We start from the raw sequence: 16,422 nt of genomic DNA, 5'->3' as shown, positions 1-16,422 counted from the left end.
GGCTCCAGCTGCTCCTCTGCCTCACTACTGTCTATCTCCCTCTCTGCCTCCAACGCAGAGCCCTCGTCTGAGCTTTCCCCAGCCCCCAGGACCGGCCCATGTTCCTCCCCAACCTCCTCGCTATTTGACTCTGCTACCAGCTCCGCTGGCTGCCAGTGGGCTACAACAGGAGTTGGGATCATCCTTCTATTGATTTCTGCCTCTTTTCTTTGGGCAGGAACGTCATGGACAATTGTGGATCCACCAGTTGCCGACAATGGGATTTCGCACGTGTCTGTTGGAGTGAACGTAGTCTGGGCGGTCACAAAAGACAGAAAAGTGAGTGGCTTTTGGAGCTGTATAGGTTGGCTAAGTGGCTAGTCCTGTTGATTGTAGGAGAATTTTAAAAGACTGATCTTTTTTTTAACAAAGTATTTGTATTATACATTTTCCTTGGTTATACATAACGTTTCCATTTCTGCAACGGCAGTGTACTGTCTGTATCAAATCTCTTTTAAATACACATATTGCGTATTATTTGAGTATTGAATATTATTGAGTCTGTCATCTAGACCTCTATAATTGTCTGGTTTGGCTGTGCAACCCAACAAGACAGACACAGACTTCAGAGGATAATTAGAACTGCAGAAAAAACAATTCCTACCAACCTGCCTTCCATTGAGGACCTGTATACTGCACGAGTCAAAAAGAGGGCTGGGAAAATATCTACAGACCCCTCGCATCCTGAACATAAACTGTTCCAACTCCTACCCTCAAAACAAGGCTATAGAGCACTGCACACCAGAACAACTAGACACAAGGACAGTTTTTCCCCCAACGCCATCACTCTGCTAAACAAATAATTCCCTCAACACTGTCAAACTATTCACTAAGTCTGCACTACTATTAATCTTCTCATCGTTCCCACCACCCATCTCCTCCCATTTATGGCTGTAACCTTGTTGCTTGTATCCTTACGATTTATATTGATATTGTTCCTGATTGCTTTTTTTTTTTTTTTTTTAATTTGATTCATATGCCGCCCTTCTCCGGAGACTCAGGGCGGCTTACAATGCGTTAAGCAATAGCCTTCATACTTTTGTATATTTATACAAAGTCAGCTTATTGCCCCCACAAACTGGGTCCTCATTTCACCTACCTTAGAAAGGATGGAAGGCTGAGTCAACCTTGAGCCTTGGCGAGATTCGAACCCTGCAGTAATTGCAGGCAGCTGGTCTTAAGCAGCTTAATAACAGGGTGCCTTAAACCCTTGTACTACCAAGGCTATTCCCTATGACTATCATTAAGTGTTGTACCTTATGATTCTTGACAAATATATCTTCTCTTTTATGTACACTGAGAGCATGTGCACCAAAGACAAATTCCTTGTGTGTCCAATCACACTTGGCCAATAAAAAAATAAACTTAAAAAAATTCTATAGTTTTATACACACTATAATTACAACCATTATTCTCATAATACTTGCAATATAAGACAGATTTTTTATCCACTGCAAATGTTTACCTGAATAAAGATGGCCCATTCTGGGATTTATCTCAAGCAAATCTGGGATGAGACTGTTGCTCTTATTCATAACTTGTTCCAATGTCAGGATTTTAAGGGGCTCATTTTGGTCGGGGAAACCCCAAAGCTTCCATCCCTGACGTGAGGATTTTTCTCATCTAGATCTGGTTCAGGCGTGGGGTGAACTCCTACAATCCTTGTGGCACCAGCTGGGTTGAGATGATTGGTGAAATGCAGATGGTGGACGTGGGCTTAAATGACCAGGTGAGTCTCAACGGGGGGTGGGGTGGGGAGGTAGATTTTCCAAAGAAGTAACTGAGAACTCAACTGCATGTTGCTTCATTTGCACGTAGTTAAGATAAGCATTTTTGCAGTTTTCACTCTCTGGTTATGTCTGCTTCCCAACAACATCCTCCAGGAGAAAGTCAAAGGATGGATAGTTTCATGGTTGGATATCCCTTCTGGAGGGCAGATATGATGCTTCCTGTTCATCTCTCCTCTCCTCCCTTCCCCTCCCCTTCCTTCCCTCCTTTCCTCCTTCCCTTTATCTCTCTCTCTCTTCCTTTCCTCTCCTCTCCTCCCCTTCCTTCCTTCCTTCCTCCTTCCCTCTGTCCCTCTGTCTCTCTCTTCCTCTCCTCTTCTCCTTCCTTATTTTATATTCCCTCTCCTCTCCTCCTTATTTTATATTTCCTCTCTTTTCTCCTCTCCTTATTTTATATTTCCTTCTCTCTCTTCTCCTCTTCTCCTTCCTTATTTTATATTCCCTCTCCTCTCCTCCTTATTTTATATTTCCTTCTCTCTCTTCTCCTCTTCTCTCTCCTCTTCTCCTTCCTTATTTTATATTCCCTCTCCTCTCCTCCTTATTTTATATTTCCTCTCTTTTCTCCTCTCCTCCTTATTTTATATTTCCTTCTCTCTCCTCTCCTCTTTCCTTATTTTATATTCCCTCTCCTCTCCTCTCCTCTCCTCTCCTCTCCTCTCCTCTCCTCTCCTCCTCATTTTATATTTCCTTCTGTCTCCTTTCCTCGCCTCTCCTCCTCCCCTCCTTCCTTATTTTATATATCCTTCTCTCTCCTCCCCTCCCCTCCTTTTATCTTCCTTTCCTTTTCCCCCCTTCCCTTCCGACGCAGGTTTGGGGGATCAGCTGTGAGGACCGAGCGATCTATTTCCGTCAAGGCGTCACGCCAAGCGAGCTGAGCGGGAAAATGTGGAAAGCCATTGCCTGCAACCGAGAGAGCGACCAATCTCAAACCGGCAGCTCCACCAGCCTCCTTAGGTAAGCAACCGTTATCCAAAGCAGAGTACAGAACACCCAATGTTACAACCAGGGGTGAAATGCTCCTGGTTCGGACCGGATCACCCAATCCGGTAGCGATGGCGGCGGGTGGTTCGGAGAACCGGTAGCAAAAATCCCTGCGCCCCCCCACCCCTCACCATGCCCAGCTGAGCCGCACGATCATCAGAGGCTTTTTTTTTTTTCACTTTTAAATGCATTTTTTCTACAATCTCTTCCGACGAAAAAATGCGTTTAAAAGTAAAAAAATAAAAGCCTCTGATGATCGCGCGGCTCAGCTGGGATCGTCAGAGGCTTTTCAAAGCATTTTTTTCTGCAACCTCTTGGCCGAAGAGGTGGTTTAAAAAAAAATGCTTTGAAAAGTCTCTGACGATCCCAGCTGAGTTGCCTGATCGGCAGAGAGGCTTTTCAAAGCATTAGAAAAAATGCTTTGAAAAGTTAAAAAAAAAAAAAGCCTCTGATGATTGCGCGGCTCAGCTGGGATCGTCAGAGGCTTTTCAAAGCATTTTTTTTCTGCAACCTCTTGGCCGAAGAGATGGTTAAAAAAAATGCTTTGAAAAGTCTCTGACGATCCCAGCTGAGTTGCCTGATCGGTAGAGAGGCTTTTCAAAGCATTAGAAAAAAATGCTTTGAAAAGTTAAAAAAAAAAAAAAAAGCTGGCCACGCCCACCCAGTCACATTACCCTCCACCACCACCAAGCCACGCCCAAATTTGGTAGTAACAAATTTTACATTTCACCCCTGGTGTGCATGGGCATGCTGGAAACCAGAACAGCTGGCAATGGCGCATGTGCCCACAGAGAGGGCTGTGCACGCATGCCATAAGTTCGCCATCATGGCTTTATTTGATGTTGCAAGAAAAAAATAATTTTGGGGGGGGGGGAAAGACATACAAACTTAAATTAAATTATTAAACTCACCAGTGTTTCCATCCACCACAACTGGGATAACAGAGAGTAAGATCTGTTTTTCCCCTCTTGCGTCTCCAGCGCCGGCTGCTTCTTTACGGACGACATCAAAGAACAAAGCCCCTCCGTCTTCCAGAGCGATGGAGAGTCCCAAGCGGAGCCAGAATCCCTTGTGAACGATGCTCACCTTCCTGGACCTGGTCCCGAGACCCCTAAGAGCCCCCATCCGGTCCCGGAGCTGGATATTGACCCGTTAGCCACCGTTCTGGATGAAGCCGCCGCCGGATCAGATGGAGATCATCAAGCCGGCCCAGATAATAAACCTCTCTCCAATCTGGACTCGCTTCCACCGAAGCCTCAGTGGACCAACATCGACCTAAAAGAGGCCAGCAGGATGTCCAAAGCGACTGTGCTTGCCGAGACCTCCAGTTTGTCTTCATTCTTACCGGCTGGGGTCGAGGATCATTTTGTGACCGATGATCTTCCCCTCTGGATTTGGGTCTCCAGCAGAGGCTGCCTTGTAGATTCGCAGAGCCCGCTAAAATGGTTCACAGCTCAGTCAGGTGGGTGGTGATAGCAATAGCGCTTAGACTTATATGCCGCTTCGTAGTGCTTTTGCAGCCCTCTCGAAGCGGTTTACAGAGTCAGCCTGGAGGAGCAGTCAGGTATCAATTTTTTTCAGGACCATCGTAAATGGTTGAAAGTTGAGAACTAAATTTTTGTGTGTACTTGTTTTTAATCCTTGTTACCATCTGCCACTCAAGAGTCGTTGGGAGTGGAGCAGGATAGAAATACCAAAAACTTTCTAAGGGAAGAATGAAATAAGGAAAGGAAAGGAAAGGAAAGGAAAGGAAAGGAAAGGAAAGGAAAGGAAAGGAAAGGAAAGGAAAGGAAAGGAAAGGAAAGGAAAGGAAAGGAAAGGAGTTGGAATGGAATGGAATGGAATGGAGTTGGAATGGAATGGAATGGAATGGAATGGAATGGAATGGAATGGAATGGAATGGAATGGAATGGAGTTGGAATGGAATGGAATGGAGTTGGAATGGAGTTGGAATGGAGTGGAGTTGGAATGGAGTTGGAATGGAGTTGGAAGGGACCTTGGAGGTCTTCTAGTCCAACCCCCTGCTTAGGCAGGAAACCCTACACCACTTCAGACAAATGGTTATCCAACATCTTCTTAAAAACTTCCAGTGTTGGAGCATTCACAACTTCTGGAGGCAAATTGTTCCACTGATTAATTGTTCTCACTGTCAGGAAATTCCTCCTTAGTTCTAAGTTGCTTCTCTCCTTGATTAGTTTCCACCCGTTGCTTCTTGTCCTGCCCTCAGGTGCTTTGGAGAATAGCTTGACTCCCTCTTCTTTGGGGCAGCCCCTGAGATATTGGAAGACTGCTATCGATCACTGCTTGATCGGGAATTCTCTTTTTTTTTCCTCCCCTGTTATAGCTTTAACCTCCTGCTCTCAATCCTTGGCACTTTCCATCAGCCCCAGCCATACTGCCCAATGGAGGAAGCAAATATTTCGCCAGCTGTCGGAAAGGACCCACCGAGAGTTGGACAATTTCAGACATTACGAACAGGCGGTGGAGCAGGTAAAGTAGAGGGGAGGGGGTAACAGGGTTTTGGGCCAATAACTAGGAGACACTGAGTTCTGGTACTGTATTAGCCATGAAACCCGCTCAGTGACTTTGGGCCAATCACTAGGAGTCAGTGAGTTCTAGTTCCGTCTTAGCCATGAAAGCCAGCTCAATGACTGGGCCAATCACCAGGAGACTGTGAGTTCTAGTCCCGCCTTAGCCATGAAAACCAACTCAATGACTTTGGGCCAATCACCAGGAGACTGTGAGTTCTAGTCCCGCCTTAGCCATGAAAACCAACTCAATGACTTTGGGCCAATCACCAGGAGACTGGGAGTTCTAGTCCCGCCTTAGGCATGAAAGCCAGCTCAGTGACTTTGGGCCAATCACTTGGAGTCAGTGAGTTTTAGTTCTGTCTTAGCCATGAAAGCTAGCTGAATGACTTTGGGCCAATCACCAGGAGACTGTGAGTTCTAGTTCCATCTTAGCCATGAAAGCCAGCTCAATGACTTTGGGCCAATCACCAGGAGACTGTGAATTCTAATCCCGCCTTAGGCATGAAAGCCAGCTGGGTGACTTTGGGCCAATCACCAGAAGATGGTGAGTTCTAATCTTAACTTTAGGCATGAAAGCCAACTAGGCGACTTTGGGCGAATCACCAGGAGACTGAGAGTTCTAGTCCCACTTAAGGCATGAAAGCCAACCGGGTGACTTTGGACCCCAGTCCCTCTCTTTCTCAGCCCGACCCACCTTACAGGATTGTTGTGGAGAAAATAGGAGGAAAACGCGACAAATACGTTCGCCGTTCTGAGTTATTTGTAAAAATAAGAAAGGCGGGATACAAAATAAATATAAATCAATAAACGAGTGGCCCACGTTTCATCATTTTGCCTTGGGTCTTTCAAACGCTGCCTCCTTCGATATAGAATTGATCCAAGAAGTTAACTAGATTGAAGGGAGGCGATGAGTTTTGCTCTTAGCTGATTCTGATGGAATGATGGATGTTTGTCTCTTTCCAGTCCGTCTGGGTCAAAACCGGATCGTTGCAGTGGTGGAGAAGTTGGAAGCCGTATCGTTGGGTTGACGTGCAGGTGGCCCTGGAACAATTCACTGCGAACGATGGGACCCGGGACAGCATTCTCTTTGTCTACTACACGCACAACGAGGAAAAGAAGGTAGGCTTGTCCGAGCCGCGGGGGTTGAATTCGCACCCAGTTCTTGACTCCCCCGATTTGACACAAAAATGCAGGTCATCCTTGACTTATGACCCCAGCTGGGAGCAGAACTGCCATGGCTAAGCAATGCAGCCGTTGAGTGAGTCAACACACGACCTCGTCTATTTTACGGACTGCTTGGCCATTGTTGTTAAGCGAATCGCTCCCGTTGTTTGTTTGTTTTTAAATTATTTTTAAACAAACATACATAAAACCATCTTCAGTTGCAAACAGTGTGTCGGTTGGTTACAAGTCTTTTGTGCATCATTTACCAAATTCATAGCTTGCAATTTACAATTTCCCTAGATTCTCATATCATCGACCTAATATATATCTACATATTTTTATCCTCATTAATCATTTATTTAACTGTGACTATTTCTTCCCTCATTATCATTCAAAGTATTCTTAAGATTTGAGTTCATTTTTATTATCGCGTTCATTTCATCCTCCTGAATCTATCCAATAATAATACATCTGTATGTTATATTTCACACAGTTCTACGATTCTTGTATTGTGAAAGTCTCTATCATATTTCATTTCCATGTGTTTTTATCTAACCATTGATAAAATAGGTCTCATATCTCATAGTATTGTTTATCTTCTTGTTCTCTAATTTCAAATGTCAATTTGCTCATTTCAGCACATTCCATTATTTTCCCATTGTTAAGCGAATTGTGCCGTCTTTCAGCTTCTTCCATGGACTTTGCTTGTTGGAAGGTTTAAGAGATTAACCGAGTTGGAAGGGACCTTATAGGTCATCTAGTCCAACCCCCCACCCACCCCACCCGCCCAAGGTTGCAGAGGGTGATCATGTGACCCTGCAAGCTGCCGCACCGGTTGAAAATTCATGTCGTAGGAGCAGAACATTTTTTTTTTTTATCGTCGCAGCTTTTATCGTTGCTTGTCAATTTTCCAATTTCTGTTCTGAGAAATTAAGTAGGGATAAAATGAAGAAGATCCCGAAGCATTGGGATTACGGCAAATTGAAACTGTCTCAGAAATTTTGCAATGAAAAAACAATGAAACGTTGATTCTGGTTTTTGCTGATTAGATTAGGTTTCTTGCTATAGAAAGGGTTGTGGCAAAGTAAAAAAACGGAGGTTGTAATGTTATCTTTTACTGTGCTAAAGAGAATTGGAAGTCAGTGCCTTTTTCTTTCTTCCTTCCCTCTTTACTCCATACTTTCTTTTTTTTTTCCCCTTCCCCCGCCTAGTTTTCTAGTACTTTTTAAATTTTCTCTTTGTATTTTTATCTATTGATAAACCGCAATAAACACGCATGAAAAATGTCTCGGAAATAAACGCACAGCCGGTGGCCTTGAAATATGCACATTTGAAGTGTGATTTCGAAAAATGTCCACTAGAGAGCAATATTACCAAGCAGAAACTTTGCGCTGTGCAAAATGAAGCGTGTAACACACATTTTAGCACCTTTTGCGTTATTCTTCTACTTCTTGGGGTACCAAACTGAACTCGGGGACACATCCGCATTGTTCCTATGCCAACCATAGGAAAACCTGCATTTTCTGAGGTATCTTTTTTTCTCACTCTAGCCTACAGCTGTTGTGACCTCGGCTTACTGAGTCGTTACAAGGCACAATTAGTCCCAAAAAACCCTATTTTATTGTAACAGCTGAGAATTGCGTTCATTCCCAGCTGAGTCCCAATTAGTTGCAAAACAAGTCCTTTGGAAGAAGTCCTTTGGGATAATCACCAACCTTTATCTTCTTTGACACCCTGCCAAAGGCCTTATTTGGCAAAGCCCCACGGAGTTCGGAAACAAACAAGAGATGCCGACTGGAAACCGAGTTAGCAACATTGCTTTTCTGCAAAAGGCCCCAAGTGCCTTTGTTTCTCTTTTAAGCCTTATGGGAGGGGCCAATCATCTCCTGGCCTTACTCCTGAGTCGTCCCTTTTGCTTTAGCTGCTCTTGCTTTCTGGCAGTTCTGCGCATGCATGCACTAGGAACAGGCTCCTCCTGTTCCTCTGCCTCTCTGCTGTCCGACTGGGGGCTCCGGAATCCATGCATCACTCCCAGATGGCCCTGGCCCCATCTTTGCCTCCAATGCAGAGCCCTCGTCCGGGCCTTCCCCAGACTCCAGGACTGGCCCATGTTCCTCCCCAGCCTCCTCACTGTCCGACTCCGCTGCCAGCTCCGCAGGCTGCTGGCAGACCCCAACAACAACCTAAATAGTCCCGAGTTATAACCAAGCCAAATTCTACTTAGCCACCAGAGAAAGACAATTTGGGAACCCTGTGTTCTGACCTAGGCTTTCTTAAAAAGCACAAAGCAGAGTCTTGGTCCCGGCAAAACCCCTTTTATTTACACGACACTGAATTCCTTTCATTCACAGTCAGCAAGGCGTGGCAAACAGTCTTTCAGAGGGATATTTATCAACACAGACCTTATCTCGCTTGGAAAGCTGCCATGTCAATAGTTTCCAAACGCAGGGCAAGGCAAAACTTGGTACAGAGTCTCTGGGATTCACGGGCAAATCTTCCCACTCTTGAAACAAACGAACGAACGAATTGTTTCCTGCAAAAGTCCCCTCCCCATTCGCTCCTCTTTTGTTTCCTATGGGAGGGGCCCATCACCTTCAAGGTGTGGCTTTACTCCCAAGCCGACCTTGCTTTCTGAGTTGTTCTTGTCTTCTGGCAGCTCTGAGCATGCTCACACTGGGAACAGGCTCCAGCTGTTCCTCTGCCTCACTACTGTCTATCTCCCTCTCTACCTCCGATGCAGAGCCCTCGTCCGAGCTTTCCCCAGCCCCCAGGACTGGCCCATGTTCCTCCCCAACCTCCTCACTGTCCGACTCTGCTGCCAGCTCTGCTGGTTGCCGGCATGCCACAATACCCTGGTGAACTGTGAAACTTTTCTGCTTTTAGACCTAAAACAGTATTTCTCAATCATGGTAGCTTTAAGATGCGTGGACTTCAACTCCCAGAATTCCCGAGCCGAGCATTAGCTAAACTGTAGCCCAGTGCTTCTCATGTTCCCATTTTTTAAAGTGTACTCCTTAACTTGAAGATCTGATTTTGACATGTTCTCTGCGTTCCCCAGTACATCCACATGTTCCTCAACGAAGTCACCATCCTAGTTGAGATTCTGAATGAGGCCAAACATTCGTTCGCTCTCTATACACCGGAGAGGACTAAGCAACGGTGGCCCGTCCGTCTAGCTGCAAGCACCGAACAAGAAATGCACGACTGGGTATGTTTAGAGATGTTTTCCAAAGCTGATCAAATGTAGAATAGAATAGAATAGAATAGAATAGAATAGAATAGAGTAGAGTAGAGTAGAGTAGAGTAGAGTAGAGTAGAGTAGAGTAGAGTAGAGTAGAGTAAGTAGAGCAGAGCAGAGCAGAGCAGAGCAGAGCAGAGCAGAGCAGAGTAGAATAGGAATAGGAATAGGAATAGGAATAGGAATAGGAATAGGAATAGGAATTAATTAGAATAGAACAGAACAGAACAACAGAATAGAATAGAATCGAGTAGGAATAGGAGTAGGAACAGGAATAAGAATAAGAATAGGAATAAGAAAGAATATGAATAGAGTACAATACAATACAAAATACAATACAATACACAATAGAATACAGTACAATACAAAATAAATACAAAATACAATACAATACAAAATACAATACATAATAGAATACAAAATACAATACAATACAATACAATACAATACAATACAATACAATACAATACAATACAATTTGGACACACAAGGAATTTGTCTTTGGTGCATACGCTCTCAGTGTACATAAAAAGACAAGATACATTTGTCAAGAATCATAAGGTACAACACTTACCTTATGAGATCAAAATTTCTCTTCTCCAGCAAGCAACATCCAGATGAGCAAGAGATTAATACCAGGATTAACACTAGATTAGCAAGCAAGAAGTAAGCCATACCCCAATCAAAGAACCACCAATTCAGAAGAGCAACCTTATAGTAAACAACAGCCTAGTCAAGGAACCACCGAGAAAATTCCCACCAACACTGATGCTTGTATACAAACACAGAGCAAACCCCTACTAGCCCTGATGATGTTACTTAGTTGGGTCATGAAACGTCTGCAAGACAGCCACCAAGCTCAGAGAGCACCAAGGACCCTACAATTCAATCCTGAGCTACAAGTATCCTCATCTAAGGTTAGGAAGTGTTTGAACCATGTCTTATCTCTTTCCCAATTCCTTTTGTGTCTCCCAGCTGGCCCTACTGAACATGTCTTGTTGTGAGGGCCGGCAGCTCCAGGGCCCTCCTTCTCCTGAAGCCATCTGGTCGCTGACCTGCAAAGGCGACATCTTTGTGAGCGAGCCCATCCCTGACCTGGAGGCCCTAACACAGCCGATGCCTTGTGATCAAATGTGAGTAACCTTGACCTCAAATCTCCCTTGCTAAATAAAATGATTTTGGAACCGAGAATAATCTCTCTCTTTTGGAGAACTCTTAGCGCGGTATGATGGGATGGAGATGAACCAAGGGACAGGTGTCAGAGTAATGATTTAAGAGCTGACCAGCTGCTACGACGATGTAATACTGGGAATGAGTCAGCAAGGTTTTTGGGCTGATATCACTTTAAGAGCCTGTAATAAGAAGAGACCTGTTGGGGCGTATCTCATTCTCTCCTTGTGTGCTTCCGTGCTGCAATTGCTGTTTGTTTGAGATCTGACTGAAGTACGTGTATGTATATATTCTTTGTAGATAAAACCACTATTTGAAATGCAAACCTCCGTTTACTGTATTTGCTCCTGGGTTGTCTCACGTAGTCACACTGCGCGCACTTTGACAACAGGGATTAGAATGAGTGGGCCGTTCTCCTTGTAGGTTTTGGCGCCAAGTCGGGGGACATCTTCGCCTGATTGAATGCAACAGCGATGGCATTGTGTGGGGAGTGGGTTATGACCACACCGCCTGGATTTACACTGGTGGTTACGGAGGAAGTTTTTTGTCGGGTAAGAAATATCCCTTCCAGTCAATCCTCCTTCAGTTGAACATGGGGAGGAAGTCCCTGCCAATTTTACAAGAACATCTGGCTCGTTCACTCTCGCTCACCCAGAACAGTGTTTTTCAACCTCAGCTGTTTTAAGATATGTGGACTTCAACTCCCAGAATTCATGTTGGCTGGGGAATTCTGCGAGTTGAAGTCCTCCTAGAGTTTTGGGTGATTTACTAATTCGCCTGGATTAATTTATTAGGGTGCTATACTTCAAAGGGACACGGTGGCTCGGTGGCTAAGACGTTGAGCTTGTCGATCAAAAGGTCGGCAGTTCAGCGGTTCGAATCCCTAGTGCCGCGTAACAGGGTGAGCTCCCGTGACTTGTCCCAGCTTCTGCCATCCTAGCAGTTCGAAAGCACGTAAAAAATGCAAGTAGAAAAATAGGGACCACCTCTGGTGGGAAGGGAACAGCGTTCCGTGCGCCTTTGGCATTGAGTCATGCCGGCCACATGACCACGGAGACATCTTTGGACAGCGCTGGCTCTTCGGCTTTGAAACGGAGATGAGCAGCGCCCCCTAGAGTCAGGAACGACTAGCACATATGTGCGAGGGGAACCTGTACCTTTATTTCAACCATCCTCTATATTTGCTATAATTCATGGCCTTGTGTTAATACTTTCAGTTTTTAGGTGGGAGAGAACGATTCAATCGTAAGTCAAAAAAAAAAACAGGAAAGGAAAAGGAAATAGAGGGATAATTTTCATGGCTTGTCTTAAACAGGCTTGGCAGGCAGCCCTGAGAATATTCATCCACAGACAGATGTAAAGAGCATCTATATTTACGAAAATCAGCGGTGGAATCCTGTCACGGGCTACAGTAACAGGTAGGAAAAGCAGACAAAATTCTGTTTTGGACAGCCTGTTGCACCTGGTCATTTTCATCATCATCTTTTAATGACCCCATAATCAGTGGTGAAATTCAATTTTTTTTACTACCGGTTCTGTGGGCATGGCTTGGTGGGCGTAGTGTGGCTTGGTGGGCGTGGCAGGGGAAGGATACTGCAAACTCTCCATTTCCACCCTACTCCAGGGGAAGGATACTGCAAAATCCCCGTTCCCACCTCACTCCTGGGGAAGGATACTGCAAAATCCCCATTCCCACCCCACTCCTGGGGGAAGGATATTGCAAAATCTCCATTCCCACCTCACTCTGGGACCAGCCAGAGATGGTATTTGCCAGTTCTCCAAACTACTCACAATTTCCGCTACCGGTACTCCAGAACCTGCTGGATGTCAACCCTGCCCATATTCCTTTGCATCGGGGTGGAGTCTGGGAAACTGAACGGAGCTGAGTGTTTACTGGCCGGATGCCCTTCCTGTCACCAGTGCGGAGTTGTTGTTTTTTTCCCCAGCAGATATATTCTCATTGTGCCCAGAGAGAGAGAGAAATATCTGCCTCTACCTAGGATCGAACTCACAGCCTCCTGATTGTGAGGCGAGAACTCCACTTCTAGGCCACTGCACTACTTTATCTGGTCATTTTCATGTCCTAAAAAAATGAACATCTTGTCAATTTGCATTCTTTTTAAAAAAAAAAATCTGCCCGCAAGGCAGATTTGCTGAATCTTGTGTCTGTTTGCCTTAACAGAGGCCTGCCCACCGACAGGTATATGTGGAGCGATGCTTCTGGCTTACGCGAATGTACCAAAGCTAACACCAAGGCCCCATCACCGCAATGGTCTTGGGTAAGTGGACTTGCTCTGTGGCCCTTGGTACCGACAAAGGAGAATATTTGTAGCTCAGGGTTGAAATCAGAGATCCTTGGTGCTCTTTGAACTTGGTTGTTTTCCTTCCAGACGTTTCATGACCCCATTAGGTAACATCATCAGTGCTAGAAGGAAGTGGGGTATGCGGCGAGGAGGAGGACAATGACTGTGGGATCCTTGGTGCTCCCTGAGCTTGGTTGTATTTAGGAAGACGTTTCATGATCCATCTAGTTAACATCATCAGTGCTAGAAGGGAGCGGGACTTGTGGAGAGGAGGAAAGGGAGGAGGAGGAGGAGGAGGAGGAGAATGGCTGTGGGATCCTTGATGCTCTCATTTCATGATCCATCTAGTTAACATCATCAGTGCTAGAAGGGAGCGGGACTTGTGGAGAGGAGGGAAGGGAGGAGAAGGAGGAGGAGGAGGAGAATGGCTGTGGGATCCTTGATGCTGTCATTTCATGACCCAACTAGTTAACATCGTCAGTGCTAGAAGGGAGCGGGACTTGTGGAGAGGAGGAAGACTGCGGGATCCTTGGTGCTCTCTGAGCTTGGTTATATTTAGGCAGACATTTCATGACCCAACTAGGTAACATCATCAGTGCTAGAAGGGAGTGGGGATTGCAGGACGGAAGAGGAGGAGAAGGAGGAAGGGGAGGACTGTGGGGTCCTTGGTGCTTCTGAGCTTGGTTATATTTAGGCAAATGTTTCATGACCCAACTAAGTAAGTGCCACCGGCCAGTTGCTCTCCAAGTTTCCGGGGTTCCGGCATGTTCCGGTTTGGGCACTTGGTGCCAAAAAGGTTCGCCATCCCTGTTCTATTGGCTTGCCCTGTCAGTGTTGCCCTTGGTATCCCTGACAATTGCCTCAGAGCCTGGAAAAGAACTCTGGTCTTATTCCAATTCCCACAATCCCCTCTCTCAGCATCATCGGGGAGCATTCTGGGAAGTCAACAGCTGATGATTATTATTTTTTGGGCAGGGATTCCAGAGCCAGGCAGGGGAATAAAATTTAATTCTGTTATTATTATTTTTTTTTTCCTTTTGTCTCTGCCACGCAGGTGTCCGACTGGGCCGTCGATTTCAGCGTTTCGGGCGGGACCGACCGAGAAGGTTGGCAGTACGCGTCAGACTTTCCCGCGTAAGGATGTTGATTTTCTTTCTTTCCCCCTCACTCCAAGTAACTGGGTTAAATCATGGGACCGATTGCCCCCCCACCCCTTTTTTGCCTGAAATGCTTACAGGGTTTCCTACAAAAAGGACCTCCGAGGTCCCTTTTGATGTGGGGATGGTGTGACCTCAGTTGTCGGCAAACCGCACTGGGTAAACAACGTCAAAACACAAAGTCCTAATCTTATCAGGAATGTAGAAACAGGATGTCTGGCAGAGACCCTATATCAAGATATACAAGGCATGGGGGCCCAACACGCAGGCATTGTTTGTCACAGAAAATAACATGAGGGAAACACGAGGGATCCATATGGAATTCACGAGCTTTCTGTAGCCAATCAGGACAAGTAAACGTTTATTTATTTATTTATTTATTTGATTTGATTTGATTTCTATACCGCCCTACTCCTGAAGGACTCAGGGCGGTGCACAGCCAAACAATAAAACACATACATACAAAATTTAAAAGTAGAATAAAATCAAATTAAATAATTTTGGCCCCGACAAATTTAAAACCCCGAACTTTTAAAACCAATTTAGAATTGAATGTATAAAATACTAAAAGATATTTAAAAATTAAAAATCTTTTATAAAAGAGGGAGAAAATTAGGCCAGGCCCGCCTGGTGAAATAGTAAGGTCTTTAAAGCGCGGCGGGAGGTGCACAGATCCGGGATCCTCCGTATCTCTGGGGGGAGATTGATGTTTTGCCATGATAGTTGTAAAAGGACAATAAAAGGAAGCCTTCTGGATGGAGTGAGGTGCCTTCCCCAAGGTACCTCACACCGAGGTGCCTTGATCAAGGTGCCTTCCCACCCGAGGGGCCTTCCCGTGAACCGTCATCCTGCCTACGCGTCTTTCATCATCGAAACAACATTTTGACTTTTGTTATTCTGTCCCTCTCTGTTCCAACAGGTCTTATCACGGCTACAAAACAATGAAGGACTTTGTGCGCCGGAGACGCTGGTCCAGGTAACTCATGTCACCTTTTGCAGGTCCATTTAAAGCAGGCCATTGTCTCCCACTCCTTCCCGTCTTCGTTTGCAGGGAACTCCTTGTTTCTTCTCTTGGTTTTTTTGTTTCTTTAAAACATCGGACGCCATTCCAAAGACAATGTTTGCTTTGGCCGGTAGATGAGGGTGTTGGCGTCTCCTAAAAAGATAAGTAGATAGACCTCCAAACCAGCTTTTCCTCGCATGCTGGGCCTTTTTTAAAATTTATTTATAATTTTTTTTATTTTCTTTTAATACAAACGTTCCATCATTGATTAAACGGTGTGTCGTCCGTGTACAAATTTTATGTGTCGTAACAGTTAAAGGTTACCACCATATTCACTGTTTATATCTACTCTTATTTTAATACTAATACTTGATACTTAACATATCTATTGTTGTAACATTTCTCTTCTTAACTTATTTATTATTATTGTTTATTGTTTATTGGTTTGATTTATATGCCGCCCTTCTCCGGAGACTCAGGGCGGCTTACAATGCGTTAAGCAATAGCCTTCATCCTTTTGTATATTTATACAAAGTCAGCTTATTGCCCCCACAAACTGGGTCCTCAATTTACCTACCTTAGAAAGGATGGAAGGCTGAGTCAACCTTGAGCCTGGTGGGATTCAAACTTCCAGTTAAGCAATAGCCTTCATACTTTTGTATATACCTGCTTAGTAGGGCTTTCAGCCCCCCTAAGCGGTGTTTTTTTTTATACAAAGTCAGCTTATTGCCCCCACAATCCAGGTCCTCATTTTACCTACCTCAAAAGGATGGAAGGCTGAGTCAAACTTGAGCCTGGTGAGATTTGAACTCGCAGTAATTGCAGGCTGCTGGCAGCTAAGTGCTGTTTAACAGCGCTTTAGTCCGCTGCTCCACCAAGGGCTTTATTTTTAAAAAAAATGTTTTAATTAATTTTACAACAACACAACACAACATACAAAACACAAACGCACAATATGTGTTTCTTTTTACGTTTCAGTTTCGTTCCTCTTGCTTTCTACTTCCTACATTTTCCATTTTTCTCATCTTCTATTATCTTTATTGTCCCTT

At 44.9% G+C, this 16,422-nt stretch overlaps 1 protein-coding gene across 1 annotated transcript in view; it reads left to right on the top strand.

Annotated features, from left to right (window-relative positions):
* Positions 1–16,422, top strand: part of TECPR1 (tectonin beta-propeller repeat containing 1) — a 36,971-nt gene that overhangs the window by 9,687 nt on the left and 10,862 nt on the right. Inside the window, exons 7-19 of the mRNA XM_070955149.1 lie at positions 218–318; positions 1,667–1,768; positions 2,635–2,780; positions 3,788–4,269; positions 5,152–5,297; positions 6,302–6,457; positions 9,561–9,710; positions 10,716–10,873; positions 11,334–11,461; positions 12,226–12,328; positions 13,093–13,189; positions 14,268–14,347; positions 15,290–15,346. Coding sequence (XP_070811250.1) covers positions 218–318; positions 1,667–1,768; positions 2,635–2,780; positions 3,788–4,269; positions 5,152–5,297; positions 6,302–6,457; positions 9,561–9,710; positions 10,716–10,873; positions 11,334–11,461; positions 12,226–12,328; positions 13,093–13,189; positions 14,268–14,347; positions 15,290–15,346 — 1,906 coding nt within the window. The remainder of the gene's footprint in view (positions 1–217; positions 319–1,666; positions 1,769–2,634; positions 2,781–3,787; positions 4,270–5,151; positions 5,298–6,301; positions 6,458–9,560; positions 9,711–10,715; positions 10,874–11,333; positions 11,462–12,225; positions 12,329–13,092; positions 13,190–14,267; positions 14,348–15,289; positions 15,347–16,422) is intronic.

Source organism: Pituophis catenifer, unplaced genomic scaffold (genome assembly GCF_029215685.1).
Source record: "Pituophis catenifer annectens isolate HBS135680 unplaced genomic scaffold, rPitCat1.0.hap2 SCAF_16, whole genome shotgun sequence".
Lineage (NCBI taxonomy): Eukaryota > Metazoa > Chordata > Lepidosauria > Squamata > Colubridae > Pituophis > Pituophis catenifer.
Note: the sequence above shows the minus strand (reverse complement) of the source record. Positions and strands in the feature narration are given on the sequence as shown.